General features: G+C 46.0%; 1 protein-coding gene across 1 annotated transcript; it reads right to left on the bottom strand.

The window, feature by feature from the left end:
* Window positions 1-255: 255 nt before the first annotated feature.
* LOC146812606 (uncharacterized) lies at window positions 256-20,403 on the bottom strand. The gene is made up of 5 exons (XM_085615176.1): window positions 20,245-20,403; window positions 17,365-18,576; window positions 9,314-9,419; window positions 9,034-9,119; window positions 256-768 (listed from the first exon to the last, which is right to left on the bottom strand). Exons 1-5 carry the CDS (start codon window positions 20,401-20,403, stop codon window positions 256-258), a joined length of 2,076 nt encoding a protein of 691 aa, XP_085471302.1.
* Window positions 20,404-22,495: the final 2,092 nt, after the last annotated feature.

The raw sequence follows: 22,495 nt of genomic DNA on the forward strand, positions 1-22,495 counted from the left end.
CCCACAGGACGAAATCTGGAACAGTCATGACTTGGGAGGGGTAGGGGTAGATGCTGCAGATGCACAGTATCAGGATTTGCCAGCATTAGGGGTGCCCCGGTCATGACCCCTGACTCAAAAGGGCAGGTGCTAAGGAGCCTTGCCCCCAAGCTGTCAAAGCCTGTTTGTAACCAAAGCCCCTGCCCTAGTGACAGGCCAAACAGGAGTAACCAGCTTCATGTTCTCTGCTGATTTATTGATCAGCTCCTCCAAATCTCAGCGAAAAACCTTGGAAACTCTAAAAGGCAGTTTCAAATGGATCACCTTCTGAACAGCATCTAATAACCACGAGCACATCCAGCTGTTGCCACGGGCTGCAATGGCAGTGCTAGAAGCCGCCACAGATGAGCGAAGATTGTCAGATTTGATGTCGGAGAGAAACCGCACAAGTTGTTCCATCAATGCCAAGATGGCAGAGAAATCCACACCCTCCTGTACCTTATCCATCAAGGAATGGAAATCCTTAAAGTGGGACTGAATGGCATTAGTGGAGTAGGCATTAGCATGGACCACAAAGTTTGAAGCCATATAGGACCATTTCACTGCCCCCTCCACCTTTTTGTCAACAGCGTCAGATGGCAAAGCAGCCTCAGACAGCAGAGCCCCCTGGGTAGACAACCTAGCCATTAAGTTATCAGTTTTCACAGAAGCCGGGAATTCCACCCCAAACTTCTCCAGAGTGTTAAGTTTCAATAAGAAATGAGGGAACGACTGCTTTTCAACACCTTTCTATTCATTCATAAGCAAATGTTAAATAAATCACTTCTAATTACCGTCCAATTGCACGTTTACCTCTCCCGCCGCAAAAATCTGTGGGGCCGATTCACAGAAATAATCTGAGACAAAATCGTAAACTTACTACTTGTGGTATTCACAGAAGGCACTTACGATTTATGGTATTCACAGAAATCACTTACAACTACTAATTTTCCGGCCGGAATTTCTGCTCCCGGAGTGGAATTTCCGCACCTGGAGCGGAATTTTCACACCCGGAGTGGAATACCTGCTAATGGCCCGGAATCTCTGCCTCCGGGCCGGAATATCCGCTATTGGGCCGAATCCCAGCATTTTGGCCATTTGAGCATTACCCTCAATGCTAAACACCTGTCCAAGTGCCTACCACCCCCCACCATGCATCAGCTGACACACTGCAGCCAATCCCAGCCCTGTAGCACATATGAAAGCAGAGCAGACACATAAAAACTCTTCCAACATGTTGCTGAATGTGTTTGTTGCTCTGCCCCTTGCCATGCGGCAAGAAGACTTGAGGATGAGGAGGAGAGTAGAGAGGATCTTCAGACCAAGGATCAACCTATTTGGGATGTCCAGCCAAGATGACAGGGCCAGATACCGTTTCCCTCCAGAAGTCATCTTGGAGATGGTATGTGATTGGGAGGAGGAACTTGACTCTGTGACATGCTGCTCCCATGCCATTCTAGCCTATCTGAAGTGGGCCTGGGCGACAAATTCCGTTCCGCTCGCGGAATTTGTGGAATTTCGGTAATTTTGCGTTCCGCGGAGAACGCGAAATTGCCCAAAATTCTGCTATCCGCGACTTCGCGAATTTTTTTCTTGTTCGCGTTCTCAAAATGCGTGTTCGCGAGATATTTCTCCCCGAGCACGCAAACAGCAACTGTGAACAGGAAAAAAGCATCGCGAACAAGCAATTCTGCATGTTCGCGGAATTTCTGCATGTTCGCGGAGATTTTTTACCGTTTCGCGGAGATTTGCGTAACGCGTTTACGCAAATTCCGCCCACCCCTAATCTGAAGGTCCTGAATGCCACCTTATGTTAACAACCATTCTACAATAAGAATCACAAAACCACATACACGGTCTCAACAGACACTGCATGTACCAAAGTATAGATCATGTTCAGTTCAAATTTAAGATGGAAATATAACCTATTGCCCTATCTTCCCTCCTCAGGCGATGCTGGGTATGCACTCTCCCCTCAACTCCTTACACCTTACAGACATCCAACCACTGTACCTCAGCGTAGGTACAATCGGGCACACATGAGACCTCGAGCCATCATAGAGCACAGTTTTGGTCTGTTGAAGTCGCGTTTACGATGTCTTGACCGTACAGGGGGTGTGCTGATGTACTCCCCTGAGGTCTTGTGTAAGATCATATTAGCTTGTTGTGTTTTGCACAATATTGCTTTAACGCATGGCTTACACATACCTCTTGAACCTCGGCTAGCTCTGAATCCGGGAAACCAGAGCCATTGCTCATAACCGAGGTCAGGGTATGCAAGTCCGTGATCAACTGGTTGCCACGTTTTTCACGTGAACAACCTGTTGTGTCATGGACAAAATGTGGTTTGCTGTCTGTTGTCAATGATGAAAGTTGTATATTTACATCTCCTTCCAAAAATTCCATCCTGAGACTACTTTGCAAACCCCACTAACTGTATGTAAGCCACAGCTGTTGACAGGAGTCAAAAGATTGACCGTGCATCAGGTCATTTGCTGATGTCAGCAATCAGTGCAGTGGATGTCCCAAGGAATCTATTGACTCAGGGGATGAGATGTATATGTTCTGAGAGACCCTCCTGTACCTTTTGACAATGGGGGTCTGGATCAAAAAAGTACATAACTATAGCATTGTTGAGTTTTTGCCACCAACTGATTTGAATCCACAGAAAATGTTGGGTCCACAACATGAGTGATGATGTTCTGGCTTGATCTGCCACTATTTGTCTGGAATACACAGCACTGCTTCCTCCTAATACACTGTAACACAACAGACAACTCTTGTGTTGAGCACTAATATGGACTACATGTACCATAATGCAAAGGAGTAGAAAAGTAAACTGGGGTGTGATGTTGTGCCAACCCCCCCTTGTCCCAGCCCAAATCTCATTACATGGTCTGTTCTCCATTTGTGTCATGTCTATGATTTTCTCTTACACTGTCATTTCACGTTTTTCCACTACAGAATAACAGGATGGCAGCGGATTTGATCTGTGATTGGGGATGAATCAGAATGAACACAAAATGGCTGCCATATTTGGTTCCAGATCAATTTTGCAACTTCCGGCACAATAGCTTACAACAGCACTTACTCCTGGGTCTTGAGCCGGGAGATAGTTAATAGGGACAATTGTATCGTGAATGAATCTCTGCTGCTATATCACGTTCAATGTTAAAACTTCTTTTTAATTGAATCACTGCTGCAACGGCTAAGTTCAACCTTCATTTTGATTTAATTGCTGCTGCTTTACTGTGTTAAATTCAAATCCATTTTCATTGGTTTTACTTGGTTTTAAACATGTGCTGCTATCTGTTCTGACCGCCCACTGCCAGACAGTCTGTTTTTACCTTAAACCGCTGTTGCCTTTTAATTGGACTCACCTCATTTGAGGTCTTTTTATCCGTTGCTGCTAAAATGTGTGTAATCCGCTGACTGGCAACATAGATCTTGATGCACGCTGTGGGAGGGCGGGGCACACTCCTGGAGCAAGCGGTTCCCGCGTGACAGTGCGGGCCGCCATTTTTTTAGGTCAGCAGGCTAGTCTTTTGCTACACCGGCACACTACAAATGTGCGTGCTGACGCGGAGGCGCAGCAAACACGCGCAGCGGGCGCGCCGCTTGGGCACCAAAGGCGCACCTAAGGCAAGCCCGTCTGTGCCCATCCGCTCACTGACCACGCTCAGCGCCAGCCACGCTTCCCGTTTGTGTCAAATCAGATAAAAACAAGGGCCTGGAATAAAGTGGTAGGATCTGAATTACAGAAAATACTTAAAACCACCACGCAGCCAACAAAGGTCGAATACGCTGCCAGATGGTACACTGAATGGGTCGAGTCAGTCTGTAAAAAGCTAGCCCCGGTTAAGCTTGTGTCTCCCAAACGAGTTTTGCCAACTGCTCCTTGGTACGCACAGGAGCTTAGAAGACAGAAACTTACCTGCAAATGGCTAGAACGCAATTAGCGAAGAAAATATCACACAGCTGATAAAGAACCCTATAAGCAAAGCCTCACTGCATAGAAACAAGCCGTTTTTAATGCACAAAAACTTTTCTTTATAAATCAAATCAACCTAGCAAGAAACTCCTCCAAAGAACTTTATAAAACCGAAGCTAGGCTGGCAACCCCAAACAAACCTAGGGTCGAATCAAGCCAAGAACTGAGTGAAGAATTTGCAAGGTTCTTCCAGAACAAGGTAGAAGTCATTTTCTCTGCCTTCATCCAACTCCCGCAAGGAGCTACAGGAAATTCAATGACATGTCCTAAACAAGGCACAGGAGTGTGTCCCACACTGGAGGAATTTACCCCGCTTGGTATCAATGAGACAAAGAAGCTACTGGGCTCCATCAAGTCAGGATCTCCCTACGACCCCTGTCCAGTGACAGTAGCCAACCTAGCCACAGAACCCATTACATACTGACATCAGTATTCAATACCATGTTTGAACTAGAAGACTACCCCAGTTCATTGAAAATGGCCTCAATACTCCCATTACTGAAAAAAAATAATCTGGATCCAAACAACTATAGACCCATCTCCCACCTCCCGTTGCCAGCAAAAATGGTGAAGAAATAAATAAATGCCCAGCTGAGGGTCTTTCTCTACGAGAATAAGCTATTGGATCCCACTCAGTATGGGTTCAGAGAAGGGCACATTACCGAGACTGCCTTGATTAAATCAACAGAAGAAATTAGGGAAGCCTTGGACCAAGGAAGCGAGGCTGCCCTCATTATGCTGGACCTAACCGCAGCCTCCGACACGGTCCATCATGACCTCCTGATGGACCGCTTGTCGGAGGCTGGAGTCAAAGGCAAGGCGTGGAAGCTACCAAAAGCGTTTCTAAGAGACAGGAAACAAATAGTAGCCTTAGGCAAATTTTATTCCAATCCTTTTTCGCTGCCATGTGGACTCCCTCAGGGATCGTCCCTTAGCCCGACCCTTTTTAATATATATGTGTGGCACCCTTGGCCCCTCTAATCAGAACTCATGGATTTAGCCTTACCTCCTATGCAGATGACACACAAATTGTAGTGTCGCTGCTACCAGGGCAGGAAGTAGGGATAGGCAAAAAATGTCATCACTGTATGGGGGCAGTCAAATCTTGGATGTCACAGAATTGCCTAAATCTAAACTCAGTGGTAAACGTAATGGGGCAACCGAGTGTCCCTCAGAACCTGGGTATACGCATTTTCAAAGAAAGATTGGTTCTGTCGGGGTATCAATTACTTAGGACAAGTAGCAACAGCTTACTTATAACCAATATTAATGATTTACAAAGAAAAACAAATAGAGATATATAACACACACCAACATTTTTGAATCAATAATGTATTAAGAGAAAATCAAATATTAAAGGCTGTCGCAATTTACAATTTCAATTGCAATATGAAGTACGTGACTGTGGTGAATCAGTGACATGTGGTGAATGGTGATAAATATAGTCCACTATATACAGAAACAATTGTGCAAAAATTGGGGAGGAGGAGGGAGAAAGATTTCATAAATGTCCTTATTATTAGCACATATGCTTAATGATCCAATGACGAATGGGACTGTGATCCTAAGCTTTGTGTACACATATACAATACGCCGACGTTTCGACCCTGTGTATCGCGCAAGAAGTGAATGAACCACGGACGGAAGGAGGCTTGAATTCCAGATCACGAAACACATCGGACTGGCACAAACACGACTCCAACCGACGGGTGGAAGTCAAATACAGTTTATCTTTGAGGCTCCAAACCGGCTGGTGGAGTTCCTTATGATTCATTTTCCTACCCATACCTGACCAAGAAATTATTACTCGCAGGGCCACCTAGGAATCTGCTTTTGGGCTGCCATCTCCCCCCTCCTGCCCTGAGGAAGACCCGCCAGGACGCACTTCCATTGTTTTTTTGCTCACCATGCCATTCCAGTTTGAACCCAGCCATATGCAAATCAGTCTTGACCCTGTGCCTCATGGGAACAGTCCAGCCCGAACTGCCAAGCCAGGTCCTCCCAGGACTGGAAACAAGCATCCTAGGACCGGTTTCGGGTTTTCACCCCTCTTCAGCCAGGATAGCTTGATTTCAGTGGCATGGAGAGCAGGGGACCCACATTTGGGCATACCCGTCCCACTCGGGGTGACAAATGCAAAAACAACAGTTGATGGACAGAATGCAGAACAATGTCATACATTCATCCCAATACAGAGATCTGGGCCTAAATCCATCGTTTTTTTGCTCACCATGCCATTCCACTTTGAACCCAGCCATATGCAAATCAGTCTTGACCCTGTACCTCATGGGAACAGTCCAGCCCGAACTGCCAAGCCAGGTCCTCCCAGGACTGGAAACAAGCATCCTAGGACCGGTTTCGGGGTTTCACCCCTCTTCAGCCAGGATAGCTTGATTCCAGTGGCATGGAGAGCACTGGACCAACGTCTGGGCATTTCGTTTTGCTTTGTTCGCCCTAAGTTGGCAGGGTATGCCCAGGCGTGAGTCCCTTGCTCACTTTGCCACTGGATTCAAGCTAGCCTGGCTGATGACGGCTGATTAGCCAGAAACCGGTCCCAGGATGCTTGTTTCCTGTCCAGGGAAGACATGGCTTGACAGTTCGGGCTGGACTGTTCCCATGAGGCACAGGGTCAGACTTATTTGAATAAGGCCATGTCTGAACTTGGGTGGTGGAGTGAGCTAAAGAATGATGATGGATTAAACCCAGATCAGTTGACTGGGGGTGAGTGCTTGCATTGTTCAACACTCCGTACATCATCCCCTTTGGTTTTGCTGCGGGGAATAACTGGACACCTCTGGCCAGGAGGGGTGAAGAGCTACTCTCCCTCAGACCATTCACCTGTTAGTTTTGCCGAGGTGTCCCCGGGGCAGGCCACTACGCAACCTGGGCATGCCATCAGCCCCTCCCTAACTCTAGAGGCCGCCATTCCATCAGTGCCTCCAACTGCATCCCCTGCAATCAGTCCCCCTCATCATAGCTGCCAGGTCGACACCAACATTGGCTCCGAACCCGAGGCACCACACTTCTCATGTTAAACACTAACCCCTCCCTGTGTTGTTCCTTCTGTGGCTGTACCAGAGGACTTGATGTGGGCATGTGAGGATCAGCCAGACATGTCTCCATCATGCTGCAGATGTGTCTAGAGGTGTGCATGATGCGAGAGGAAATTGCCCAAGCTCTGGCCACACCTCACTGCTGGTGTCAATTCCGTGACTGCAGCCATGTCATCTTTTGTATCCCCCCGTACTTCTCATGTGTCCCGACCCCATGTGGTACCTGTTCTTGCACTGGCCAGCCAGTAGCCTGCATCTGACTCAGAGGATCTGGACATTGTGGTACTAAAGGATGACAAGAAGGAAACTTGACTTGTTGGACATATTTTTCTTTGTAGGCAAATATTTACCTTTCCCCTTATAAATAGACTGGTTTCTCTGACACTCCTTGACGTGTTATATTTATGCTGCCCCACCCCAATCCAAGTTCCCTTCTCCTTCTGCAGTAAGAACATCATTTGTTTTCCTTTCTTCCTTCCAATCGGACTGTTGTTGTTTTTCAAACCCCAGACTCTCTTTTACATACAATCTTATTTTGAATCATACTTTCTCTTTCTTGTGAATATCTTGTACAAAATATGGACATGTATTTTGGAAGTCATCTGCTCTGCACATGAGGGCTTGCTGCAATGACAGGGTTACGCTTGTACATGTGTCACACACACACACATCCTCACATCTCTAGGCCACCAGAAGTGGTGAACATTAGCCTATCATGACATGATACGCAACAGAGTTTTGATTTGTGAAGAGAATTTCTTTTTATTTACCCATTTTTACACTGGTCAAAAAGTTCCTGGGTTGTGATCAATTGGGATCATTCTTGCGGCTTCGCAATTTTGGTATTGAGGCTCGCTGTGAGGGATCATGTCTGGGTTGTTGCCGAGGTGCAGGTTGGTGTGGTGCATCTGCCTGCACAGGGTGAAGTTCATGTGCAGGGGCGGATGGTGTCTGTACAGTTGGTGTGTGTGTGTGGACAGGGTTTTTTTGTGCAGGTGGTGGTAGTGCCTGTTCACGGGGTGGTGGTGGTTGTGCAGGCAGGTGGAGTGCCTGGATAGGGGGCGGTGGTGGGTGTGTACCCTTGCTGTGGTCCTGTACAGTTTGTGGTACAGGTTTATGGGTGTGATGTGCTGCAGGAAGATGTGATGGCTCCCCTCCTTGCATTGACCGTGAAGGGAGACTTTGAATCATTTGCATCATGCCCTCCATCATCTTCATGGCCAAGGCATGGTGTCTTAAGCTCTCTTCCCTTTGGATAGATATGCTGTTTCTGATATTCTTAGACATGTCTTGCCATGATCTATCCATCCTATTCAAAACATGGGTCTGTCTGTCCACCAACTGAGGGAATTGATGCAGGGTCTCAGACATGTCTGACAGGGTGAGCCCTATGGCACGAATGTCCTGCCTCACATCTGCCTGCTGTTGGAAGAAGCCCTGCTTCCACTGGGCACCATGGCCATGTGTAGGCCATCTCAGCAGGGGTTAGCCATGGAGGAGACCGCCAGGTCCAACAGCAGGGGGGAGGGTGGCATGTGGAAGCCTGTGGACAGGAGAATGGTGCCCAGGGGATACCTGCACCACAACAGGGTTGGTACTTTCCTCAGATGGTGAAGAGAAGGCCTGGGATGCACTGTATAGGGAGGAGTGTGTAGGGGAACCACCACATCTGTTCCAGATGTGAGGGCTGTGAGGGAGTGATGTCTGTGTTGGTGTGTGTGTGAGCTATGGCTGGTTAGCTCTATGCTGGGGAGAGGCAATCTTTTGTTTTGGAGGAGGCTGACGCATTTTCCTGGGCGGAGGGTGTGAGGCTTTGCAAAATGTGTGCGATGTGGGAATATTTCTGTCCATGGCATCAAACTCTTCATTCTCTGAGAGGATGAACAGATAGTCACCATCATCATCCAATCCTTCATCCTCCTCAGGTACTTTCTCCTCCTCCTCTTGCGCAGTACTTGCAACAAACATTACTGCCTGGAGGAGCAGTGGAATTTCCCCTTTGATTGCCCGTCGCCCAACACTGGTGGAAGGTCCATCCTCCTCATCGTCATCATCACCTGGAACACAGAGGTTGCAACAGGATAAGTAATCGACCTAGTATAAGGTCTGTTGCCACACAAGGGTTGGTTCTACGGTACTTTGATCAACAGATGACCCACATGTGGTCTAGTTTGGGTACCCCTACAAGTGACAGCTCACACCATAGCACTGAGGGGTGAAACAGAGATGTACATTGCACAAGCAAACTCACCAGCTCCAGCCACAGCTTTGTGTTCCTTTGCGACCCCCCTGATGTAAACTGCTGAACCATGCTCCTCATGGGTTTTGTTGACGAAGCAGTCCCCAATCCAGCAGCACTAGAGGGAAGTGACACCATTCTCAATAATCTGCATTACTAATTTACAGACAGGCACATGTGACACGTATGATATGTATGTAACTTTGTAAATACCAACTGCAGGTTCTATGCGGAAGGGGATTTTGATCTTAGTCATAGTTTTGATAGGGAAACACTTCACGCCTCATTTACCTGATTGACATGTGTGAGAGGGTTTCACTGCTGCAGCCAGGATGTCTTGCATTCCCTGGGATGGTGTTGTGCGCTGCACTGGTGTCATCCTGTCAGCAGCTGTGATGAGACATACATGTTCATATTTCAGTACACCAGATGGTAGCTATGAGCTAACATGTAAATGTACTTCGCAATAACCATTTATAGTATATTCCTGGACAATGTGCAGCATGTTTACCTCATAGACTTTACATGTGGGCCCCTGCTCACATGCAGCAATTGCCAGCTGTAACCTCCACACAGCACTGACATCAATGAGATGACACATCAACAGACAAACGTCTATGAGACGGTTACTGATATTTAAAGGAAGGGGAGAAATATTCAGGACGCCGCCACATTACATTGATTACACCTTCACCGTTAAGACTAACATGTCTCATGAGTATGATGTTGTCTATTGACAAGTTGAAAGGAGTGTACATCACCAGGCTGACCAGTTTCACATTTGCACATCAGTTCAAACATTGCATTGCAGAGTTCATATGTGAGATGTGCAATAGTCAGGTACATTTTGTGTGTCATTTGTGCTTCCCTACCCATGAAGTCACAAAGCTTATTTTGGATTGAGAGATCACACATTTGTAATGTCCATCCTTTGAGTGTCCTCTGTTCCCATAATCCATTTCCAACATCATGGTATAACTAAGCTGACAACGAATGATGTACAGCAGACATCCTAACCTCATATATTATACACTCACTTATGTGAGTGGATAGAGTAGAAGAGGAGGCAAGCAGAATGCAGCATTTAACTCAGTTACCACATTTTGGGTAAGTTGCGAAGATTTGATGCTTGACGTCTACCCTGGATTTGTGTTGTGCCTGTCAGCCATGAAACTTTATAATGTAACTTCCTGAAGATTCACCTTAGCATCCGATACACCCATCACAAACGTAGACAACTGGCATCAGTGCGACCCTCATCCACACCAATTTCCATATGATTTGTCCATTAGAATTTTGCTAGGGAGTTTTCATATCATTCAATTACAATCCAGTTGTGTAAAGTACACTCAATATGACACAAGATACTATTTTTATGTCCATTCAGCACTCACTTGTCATACATTTTGTGTCATCCTTTCACTAGCCACCATGGTGTGATCTGGTATATGGTTAAATGCCATATCAAGGCACAGGACCGCTTTAGTGCTGGTGGCGCCGCGTGCAACAATGTTTGTTGACGCCCCCCCAATGATCACCTCCACCACCGATTCTCTCACTAGCACCCTTTAACAGTGACCTAGTCTCCATAACCACTATCTCTCATATGCATTGAATTAGTTATAGCGCCACTCACACCAGTGTAGGGTGTCAGAGCACTTTGCATCACACACATATTACACAGAGACAATTAATTATACCTGTGTGAATCAGTGTATAGGAAATGTTACATAAGCCAAACGACTAAAAGTGTAGGAGTCACATGTCATCCATACTGGTAGGCAGTATAGTTTAAGAGTGCTTGGTGTGGACAAGCACAAACTCAGAGTTGAAAAAGAAACAACAAAGTTGGGAGTTTTCTTTAATAATAAAAATCGATTTCTAGCCAAATTAACCATTTTTGCAACATTAATCATGGTCTAATGTATACTTTGCAGTGTGTATGCAGGTCTATGATAAACGTTAATAGCTCACTGTAGTATATAAGGACTTTAAGTTATAATTTGCAAGTAACAACATGATTTCTCTTTTAAAAGCAGTAACCTGCTGATCTGTTAACATTATATGCACTTTGTAATCTACTTGGTACACGTTCTTTGCAGCAGGCATATTAACCCTCTGCATTAACTTCACATAAGTCAAAACCTCAACTATACAAAACACTGATCTCTCTCCAGGAAGATAATTAATCACAGGAGTTATCTTGACTTTTTTGTGAGGCCTGGTAATTGCCGGAGGAAAGGAACGCTGCATCAGGTGCTTTAAAAACATAACATTCTAGCAAACACGGAGCCCACGGGAAGCGAGCACCCGGTGCTGTGGCACTGGTCGCATCACCACAGAGCTGGCCCTGTCTATATATATTATGATGTGGGACAACAGTGATTTAAAACACATACAACATACAGAGGAGATTAAAGGCACATTTCATGGGAATGAGCATTCAGGTACGTTATTCTTGGGTTTACTTACCATGGCCCCGCATCTGCCCAGTGTTATGTCCCTGACCAGATGTCACAGCCAACCTTGTAGCAGAAGTCACTGTGGGTCTTGGAATCCGGGAAGACATCATTGGACCTACATTGATAAGTGTGTTTGCAACTTTACATTTCTGCTGCCACGTGTGATGCACTCAATTTCAGGCACAAAGGATGAGCACAAGCAGTGGGTGCCCTACCGTTGCAGAAGTGTGTAGCACTAATTATCATGAGTGATCACACATTCAACTTATTATGGCCCCACTGCCTAGATGCAATATCTATCAAATTGACACAACAACAATTCCTGAAGTAAGGTCCACTATCATGTTTTGTTAATAGCCAAACAACATATCATCCGATTATGGCATCGATAACCAGCTGGGTGGACTGGACAAATTCATGTATGGAAAAAACATTCTAAGTTGGACAGTAGACGCATTCTCAATCCTACTGACAACTGAATCTCACTTCTTGTTCATCATTGTTATATTTGTTAACATAGGATTTCTTGATTTAGTCTACAAAAACAATTACAATCTAGTGGAGACTCCTTTTTGACATGATGTGGTACTCGATTCCAGGATAGAGTTCACAGTTCTGGAACTGTTGGTGGAATACATGTAATGTTCAGAAATCACAAAGGTATGATGAGCCTAGATATGTTATATTGTGTCTTTCGCTATTCACAAATGTCATTTGCTACCGGTAAATGTCCTTTGAGAATTCCAATAGTTGTAAAGCTAGTTTTTCTTCTCAGGTTACCTTTGAGATTTGGACACTATATGTCCCTCTGTTGTCTGCTGACAATGTATGCATTTTGACCATCTCCTGACCAGTTTGACTTACCAGTTTTTGAGGGTGGTGTGCATTGCTCTGGATGATGTTGTTTCCTCCCAGAAGATGCAGGGACCTTTGCTGCTGTGTCTGTCTGTACTCTGGCTGAATGTGTCAATAGGTGAGAAGAGAGAAGTCAGCAAATGGAAAATGTACATGTGGAACCTGTCAGACATTTCCTCATATCTTCTGCATGCTAACAGTAGGGGCGCACTTGCAAGAACGCAGAGTTCAAGTTTGATAGAATGGAACCAAGGGCATGAACTATAAGTCCATATAAGGTAAGTGCAAAAGTTCGAAGAGAAAAAACAAAGAAAAAAATAAAAAGGATTGAGAAAAAACATTTAAAGGATAAAAAAACAGCATTTAAGGATGTATGACGAAATGAAGGTGCAAAAAAGTCAATCCATCAATGTATAAGCACAATAAGTTGCAACAGCTTCCAAGAGGAAATCTTTGGAACGTTCTGCAAAATTATCTGCCATCCAGTTCAGCACGGGGAAGGAACACACATGCTCCTCGACAACCGGAGCCTCCAGCACCATTCAAGGACAACTGGCGTGTTCTTCAAGATAACTTCTCGCTAAGAAATCAGTTGCAGCCGTTCCGATGTCCCAATTCCCAAGAACTCCATGCGCTGCTCCACAGGCCATAATCCTGACGCCAGAACAGTCCAACACATAAGCCACCAAGGGGCTCATTAGCCGATCATAATCCGGGGCAGGAGACACCGAGTTCGACAGGCACAAATCCAGAGCCCATTGGAATGGACAATCTAGGCAATGAAAGACAGGCTGTACACAAGTAAAGTAGGGAAACCGGAAGGACAATCCATAGGCAATGCTTAAGGTCGCCAGTGGTAAAGTGCCATAGTATTTAAGCATCCGGTTACGAAGATGGAGCAGCCGGGACCTGCTGTCGTGAGACGCAAGTTGTGCATCCATAGCGTAGTATGCAGATCAACAAACGTACCCCAGCTACGAGGGCGAGAAGCAAAGGGAGACCTCCGAAGACGCTAGAAAAAATAGAATGAAAAAATGCCGGGATCACACCAAAAATAGTTTGAAAGGAGGTCACGAGGCCGGAGCCCACAATTTTAAAAAAGTGAGCCAGGCCACTTGTTGACGAGGCATTAAAGATAGTCTGAATCAGGGCCCCAAAATGAAGTGGGAGATCAGTATTCAAAAGCGCTTGCACCTCTGTGCGCGTGTTTGCTACGTGAAGGACAAATGTTTCCCGGGATGAAGTCAACGCAACTTCTTTTTGAGACAATAGAGCCCTTATTCTGCTCATCTTGTTGAACTCTGCTTTTAAGGTTGCAATGGAAGGCCAGATGGATACATCGAGCCGTCCATGTGGGGGTGGGAAAAGGACGTTGTTACAGCAGACTACTCTCTGTGATACAGTCACTATGTAGGGAATTCCCACTAACATCCCACAGCAAGCTTCATTATTTAATAGCAAATAACTACCGTTAGCAAGCAGCGTAAAAAACGGTGTTATAACTGGCACAGGGATTCCTTTCAGGACGCAAGCTAAATTAGGAGCGTGCACATTACATGCACCATGCAATTGAATGTGCCTACACACTACAGAGTGATCCGGAGTGGAAGTGCACTCTTCACCTTTTAAGTATACCTCTTTTCCGTCTCTCACACATCTATACGTGAATGGGAGTGACCAAACTTCGTGCAGGAAGGCAGTACCAAGTTTTTCATATCTGCCAAGGGCATAATGTTTCATGCACGAACTGAACTTAAACAGGGGGAATGGTAATGTGATCAACCCGTGGATAAGCCACACAGCGGAGTTTAATTCGGCAACAGAGAAAGGTAAAGGTTCTAACTTTTCAATGTGCAGCAATGAATATGTCGCATCTTTCATGGACATAAATTGTTGTTTCGCAGTTAAATTAAAAGGGAGGAACAAAGATGAAGTATTCATGTAATCCCAAGGTACTTTCCCAGCAATGTCCATGCAAACTGCATAATGGAACGCAATTGATTTTGACCATGATACAAAACAGACAAATCATCCTGCACAATGTCTACCACAGATGAAACAATATTATCTAAGGTATAAATTCTGGAAGACAGGGTGTTAATGCTATTATCTGTTACAGCCAATACCTTTTCCATATTGGCTTGATCAATAGCTCGTAATCTGGACGCAGCCTCAATCTGTGATAGCTTCCAAACTGCGTTGTAAATAGCATATACCCATCTTTTGGACCTGCCAACCGCAGGACCCATAACAAAATCATTCAAATCTATTTTGTCGTTTAATTGTGATAAATGCAGTTTAACAGCAGCTAAGGTGGAATGTTGCAGCCAAGATTGGCATAACTTCCCTACAGAGTAGGTAGTGACAGTGTGAGAAGACTCAAAACGGGGGTCTACACGAACTTGTGTATACCCCGGCGCTAAATCCAGAAACCGGTGTTGACAGGAATCCGAACTCGTTTGCCACACCAACCACCCTTCCGGATTCAAATCAGAAATATTGAAGGATGTGTTGGAAATGTATGACTGCAACGTAGCAAGGGACAGATCCGTATGATTACCCCAATTAGGATAAGCACCCAGACCGGAATGGAGGGAGAATTTAAGTTTTTTAGAAGTAGCCAATCCAAAACAGGTGGTCTGAAAAATTTACGAATTTAAAAACAACATGTGGTTCGGGATGAGGCAGGCACGATGCAAAGCTTCTGTTCCCTGTACCTGCCACGGTTCAGAACCCCAAACCAATTTAAGATCGATAGTAGCTTTCCACAGATCATATCCACCAATTGCCAACTTGTCCATAAAGGACTTGGAATACAATAATTTGGTGTGTGTCAGTCTAACTTTAGAAGCAGACTCAGCCGCAACCTTAAAATAAAAGGAGGCCGGATTTGACACACTGAAATCAGAAAAATATGTGAATTTGTCCACTAACGTGGTGGAGCTGCCCAGCCTAGGGGTGGGACAGTGTTCCCATTGTGTATAATTTACGAAATTTCTAAACGTATTTGCTTTGTGTAGGAAATGTGTGCCATAATGTTGATAGCAGAATTGCTCATCATAATTAGCAGTATCTAAATACAAATCTTCAGCATCAAATGCAGCATAATATTTCAAATCAGAAAACAGTGCTTCTATTGCTTGCACATCCCAATCATCCGAGTGGATGTTCTGCTTGACTACATCACCCATAGAAACACGAAATACATTTGGCACATTAAATACTTCAGTGGGGCCATGAATTTGAAATTTTACAGCATCCCAAGCGATCCCATCACGTACAGGCCAGGCAGTAATGTTCACAAAAGTCTGGTCCCTTTTCATGATATGTGATGAGGAGTGGGGGGCCAAAGTTCCATTAATTAGTCGAATTGTAGATCTTTCTTTCAGGTAGTGTCCATTGATAAGTCTAAAAAACACTACTACAAAGCCAATGGACATAAACAAAAAAAATACATATGAGCACCAGCCAAATGTAAGTCCAAGGGGGAATTAAAAAGTGTCTTTTGAACCAGGCCACAAAAATCGAAACTTTGGACGGGGCAATGGAAGTCATTGAATTAGAGTCAAAAGAGTATCGTGACTGGGTGGATTGTAAAACAGGCAATGGAACATCCGCAGGATAAGCATACTCAATATCTTCAGGTAGGCCACCAGGTGTCGGTGGCAATAAAGGACCAGTAACTGTATGCATCTCAACGGCAATATCAGGCAAGGTGTGGGCCTCAACAGAATTTCTCAGCATCAAAGGGCAAGAAACTGCCGGTGTCATACTAAGAAGAATCGGCCACTCACTGTAGCTTGACATTGTCAATAGAGATGTACCTGTTATCCTTGCGACCAGTAAGTGGAGGTAAAATGACTGTACGTGTACCCTGTACTCCAAGCACCGGAACTGGTGCACGATAAGAGGGGCCGAACTCCTTCTTGTTCTCCACCTTCTCACGGACCAGATCACCAACTCGAGGTAGCCAGCCGACTACCGGAATCTGAAGCACAGCATCAGATGTGGAGGGTACGTGTTCCTTCGCTAGACTGTCTCTGGCTTCTTGAAGATTCTGCAATACAGCACAGTGATCATCCACGTCAAAGGGTGCGGCTGACGCCGCCATGTCTAGACCATCAAGGTCCGGGACAAACATTCGTATGCCAAAGAGCATCATGTATGGGGTCCGCCCACCCAGAGACCTTCTAGGGAGATTATTACGTGCACGTTGCAGTCATACAAGTGGGCTAGCCAGTTCCGGCCAGTACCTAAAACCCTGGCTGTCAAAGATTGCTTTAAGTCACGGTTCATTCGCTCCACTACACTATTACCCTCAGGTCGGAATGGAGACGAAAATCTGACTTGGACCCCCAAATTTCTCTTGGCTTCTTTGTACGCCTTAGAGGCGAACGCAGGGCCCTGATCAGAATGAAAGGTACCACATGCAAAACTTCCAACAAAGACACTCAAATCCTTGATGACAGTACGGGCATCAGCACTCCTTTGTGGCCACACCCACAGAAAACGTGTGCATGAATCCACTGCAACCAAGATGTATTTGTACGCAGTATCAGAGGTAAATGGACCGCAATGATCTAAATAAACACAACCCAGTGGTTTATTAGATATGTACAACTGAGTTTGAAGTGGGCGCGCCGCAGTTGTAGGTTTTATCTGCTGGCAAATGTCACCATTAAGAACATAAGCTCGGGCTTGTTTATATAAATCGCACCACCAGTAATGTTGTTGTAACAGAGATACAGTAGCTGCAACGCCGGCATGCGCGGACGCCATGCCCTCGTGAGCTGCTAATATCAAAGATGGTCTGCAGTCCGCGTTGGGAATCAATCTGTCACCAACGTCATGAATCCTCACTAATGGGACGTTATCAGGACTTAAGCGATAATGGTAATGAGAAGGGAAACCTCTTGGATATTTTGTTCCCTTCTCTGTAGCAGCAATAGCTGCCAAGATGTCATCATCGATCTTACTTTTGGATCTTGTAACTGCTGCTACTAAGTATGTCGCCACTGCTGTTTTTGCTGCCTCGTCAGCTAGGCTGTTGCCGACAGCATGGACACCAACTCGTTGGTGACCAAGAGTGTGAATAACATTCACGAGAGGCAGATGTTCTTTAAGTTCTGCCACTCGAACCCAAAGCGTTTTATGCTTAATCGTGCTACCTTTGGAATCATGGTAGTCATTCTGAGACCAAAAATGTAGATTGTCGTTGTATGACTGGACACAATAAAATGAGTCACTCACTATAAGAGTAGTGACTCGGGGATCAGCAAACTCCAGTGCAAGCACCAGAGCATGAAGCTCCGCCCACTGTGCGGTACAATCAGCCAATGACTGCGTATGCACGACATCGGATTGGAATTCACCATTCACGAAAGTACCGACCACAATTGCGCAAGTCGCTGAATAGGTATGCTTCGATCCTGTAGCCGGTTGAGCAGAACCGTCCGTGTAAATGACACAATGGTAATCCTCGAGCGGGCGCAAAGACAGAGGAGCTGGATGAACGTATTCATACTGCAAAAACTCATGAGTCTGAAGTGCCGCGTCAAAGATATATGTGACGTCAGGCGATGTCAAGGAAGTGGCCCATTGTATCCACCTTGGATGCAAAGCCTTAGAATTAGGTACACTTGCTTTCGTCACCGCCTCAAGGGCAAAATATGGTGTTACCACCAACATGCGTTTGCCTTGCGATAGCGCTCGCTCTTTCAGAATCGCCATCTGTACTGCCGTCAGAACTTTCTCGACAGTGGAAAATCGCAGTTCAGCCGAAGTGTACAAGTGTGATTTGCAGGCAATGGGGACGGTGTCGCCCTCATTGAATGTTAAGTATGTGAAACCCACTGCGCCTGGCACAATTCTTATTACCAGGTTAGTGTGGTTTTCACGCGTCAGCAAGTATTTTGAAGCAAGAAGGTCAGCTTGCAATGTTTGCAATATAGCTGAATGCTCCGGCAGCCAACATGATTTGGAAAAAGTAGGTTGCACCAAGGTATAAAGCGGCTTGATACGCTGGGCATAATCTGGAATGTAAGTTTGACCGAAATTCAGAAAACCCAGCAGAGATTGTAATTTCTTCAGTGTCGTGGGAGCACGTAGGCATGCGCATTTCTCTAGGAAGTGCGGAGCCAATCCTCGACCTTCATTGTTGAGTTCGTATCCCAAGAACAACACTGTATATTCCGCAATGTGAGACTTCGCAAAGTTGAATTTGTACCCGAAGTCTGCAGACAAAACAATGATGCGATCAATGCGACGGAGATGCGGTCCCAACTCGTCATCTGTGAGATAAATATCATCCACATACGAGTACGCATCAGGGTCTATGCTCTCTAACAGAGAGACCACGCGAGCGGCGTAGACACCAGGGCTGTTTTTATAGCCCATCGGTAATATTTTGAAATGTTTTTGTTTGCCACCCGAGGTAAATGCCGTCCACTTACTACTAAGAGAGGACACGTTATGGCTGTAAAAGCCATTGGAAATGTCAAGTGTGGTTTTAAACCGTTTTCTCACGAGACTATCGACGAGAGCCGAACTGTGGGTATTCTGTACTGCGCATGTCCGGCAATGTGAGTTTAAATGCCGGTAATCCAAAACTAGGCGATACGACCCGTCAGGCTTCGTCACAGTGAATAAAGGACTATTCATTGGTGACACACAGGTTTCAATTGCCCCTTGATATTCCAATTGTTCAAGGATAGCCGCGACGTGAGGTCTTGCTTCGCGACACATGGGATATTTGGGTTGTGGCTGGAGCGTGGACTGCAACGGAATTTCATGGCTGGGGGAGGACAATTTATCCCAGCCGACCTGATTATGATACAGCACAGGTGCAAGCACCAGAGCCCACTCCTCGGTGAACTTTTTAGCTTGGTCCTTTGGCACTGTGTGCGCAAAGGACGGGAGGATTACCTCCTCCCCTCTAGGAGCATCTAAAACGAAAGCCGGGGGCCAATCTGCCTCTGCCAATAGAATATCATATGAAGTGGTCAGATGATCCCAAAAAATCCCTTTAATCGTGTGTTGTATGTCACCCTCAATTAAAAGGACTCTGTTATATAGTCTGTCAGGGGGAGCCACTCTAGTGTCAGCAGTTTCTACAGTTATGAACGTATCAGTTGCTGTCGCCACCAGATATGGACGCAGTGCTTGTCGCACTACTGTAAATTCTGCCGCGCTGTCGAGCAGCGTTAGTGCCCATGTCAGGTTCTGAAGCTACGTCCGCACCATCTGTGGCATACCTCACTGTTAGCGCAGCAACTTTCTTCTTCTGAAACGGAGGTCGTTGACGTGCAGACTCGTCCTGCTTGCCTTTGCCGTCAGTCTGGCGGCTTGCTCACGACTTTGGGCACCCCTTCCTTTCCCACGGTCTCTGCCAAAGGATTGTGAAGCCGATGTTTCCTGTGAAGAACGAGGAAAGCGTTGTTCAGAAACCTGAAATCTATCAGGTGACTTAATACGAGATCGATCGCGCAGATCATATGTGCGTTCGCTGGACGACTGCACGGGCGAGGCAGGACGAGACCCCTGTTTCGGTTGCTGCTTCCCCTGTTTCTTTGCTCGCCAACTTGGTTTAGGAAAGTTTGGGCATTCGTCTTTAGTTGACGAGCTCACCTTAGTTTGCTGTACTATATCAGGAATTATTACGGCTAGTTTAACACCCAACGTACTACGGCCCACTTGCCTGTAGGCTTGCGCAATTATTTTTGTGAACTCCTTGGGCTTGTCAAGCTCATCCACGCTGTCCAGCTTAATTAGTACTTGGAACTGCATGGCATCGCCTTTAAAGTTGCCCATTACCATGGAAGCCACCACATCGAACACTCCGACAAGCCGCATTCCCAATTCAACAGCAGCCTCCGCACCGTGATTCTCCTGAACACGTTTGATAACGGAGGGTAGTACAGACATAGACGGAGTGCCGAAGCACTTCGAGTAGGTCGCGGCAAAGACCTTGCCCCAGTTTGTGCAATCAGCCATATTTGGGACTAAGTCTTTCGGCAAACTAATGGTGAGTATCCTGTGTTTCTCCACAGGAGTGGTATGCGGAAAAACCGCCTCCAGTTGGTCAAATTTCTCAGCAAGCCAATAAGGAAAATCATCCTTACTCTGTGGGTGCTTGCCCATTACCGAATTAACCATAACAGGACTAATAACCACCGCGTGGTGGTCCGTTGGTTGTCCCACAACAGCAGGTGTCCCCACCTGCACGTTGCGCGACACGTACTGCACTAAAGCCCTATGAATTGTAATCAGGGCTGTGTGTAGTACCCGCAACTCAGCCACCGCCACCGTGAGATAGTGGGGATGAGGCGTATAACCAGCCAGCACCGGCCATGTGGCCCCTGCAATAGACAACGGGCCCATTCTTGCCGGTGCAACCGCATGGGGAAGGGCGCCATTAAACCAAATGGTATGCTGCCAGGCAGAGATTGGAATTTCTTGTGCCCTATACGGGGTATAGACCGCAGGTAGCTGTGTGGCAGTAAAGAAATGAAACGTATCGTCGTCATCCACCGCCGGAAAAGTCACCCAAGAGTAAAACAACTCATACGGGTAAGACACATCAGCGCTCACCACAAAAATAACAGCCATCCCATCATCTGGCACCCCATACGTCGTCAAATGACGGCATTGAGGTGCACGACTATGCGCGGCTATCTCGACCACCATTAGGACACACTAAAGAGTATCAACGATATCAACAGTAGCACTGGGGTTCAGTAAAAATAACCTTTTTAATGATCAAGCTTGAATTAATCTATTAGTCGAAACACAGGTAGGTTAAACCATCACTCCCGTCAGCCGGAAACCAGAGTGAGGGTGTTGTGGACTAATACAAGCACTACTAAGGCGTTTCAAATCAATAGACCAAACGTTAGGTGCGCCATGTTGCAGGGATTCTGCTTATGCACAGCACTATGCACAGGAAACCAGGACCTCAGTGAATTGTGGTGTACCAAAAACTCACCTCAGAACTAGGGGTGGGCGGAATTTGCGGAATTAACCTTCGCAAATTATCGCGAGAATGTTTAAAATTATCGCAAACAAGCAGAAATATCGCGAAGATGCGGAAGTTTTTTTCCGGCATGTTCGCGCGATTTTCTGCATGGTTGCGGGTCGCCAACTTACCCATGTGGCTGCTTGCGGGCGCGGCCATCTTGTTTTGAGTTGTTCTCGCGGTGCATGATCGCGAGAAGAAAGACGTGATCGCGCGACGCATGACGTCACTGCGGGCGCGAACTGTCGCGAGACAGCGCAAATGGCTAAAAACAATACAACATCTCATGGAGAACGCGACCGGATCAAGAAAACTTGTCGGCGAACGCAGGGATTCAGGTAAGGCGATCGCGCGCGCGCGAGAATGTATCATTTTACAGCGCGAGCAAGAAACAAATTATCGCCAAGCTGCGGAAACCGGAATTTTTGACATTTTCGCGCTCTCCGCGGAACGCAAAAATGTCAAATTATCGCAATTTCCGCGAACGGAACGAAATTTTTGCCCAGGCCTACTCAGAACCCAGAACCCCTTATCCGACCAGCATCAGTGTCCCATTCGTTATCCGAGGTTTATCTCGGCTGTCCCAATGTATAGACAACCCAGAACAAGCGACTTAGGGTATTCTCAGGAATGGTGGGAATCAGAAATACCTGTTCGTAATTATTCTCATATCAGTCCACAACAGAATAAACAGAGACACTGTACAGTTTAAAGAGTTTATTTTATAAACCTCGTGTCCTAAGATGCAGTACTTTGGCTAACATATGCAGACAAATGATTAAGATCAAAACCATCAGCATAGTTACAATACCATAGATAATGAAAGCAGTAATCATACTGACAGTGGATATCAGCCACCTTCCT

This window comes from Triturus cristatus, chromosome 7 (genome assembly GCF_964204655.1).
Source record: "Triturus cristatus chromosome 7, aTriCri1.1, whole genome shotgun sequence".
NCBI lineage: Eukaryota > Metazoa > Chordata > Amphibia > Caudata > Salamandridae > Triturus > Triturus cristatus.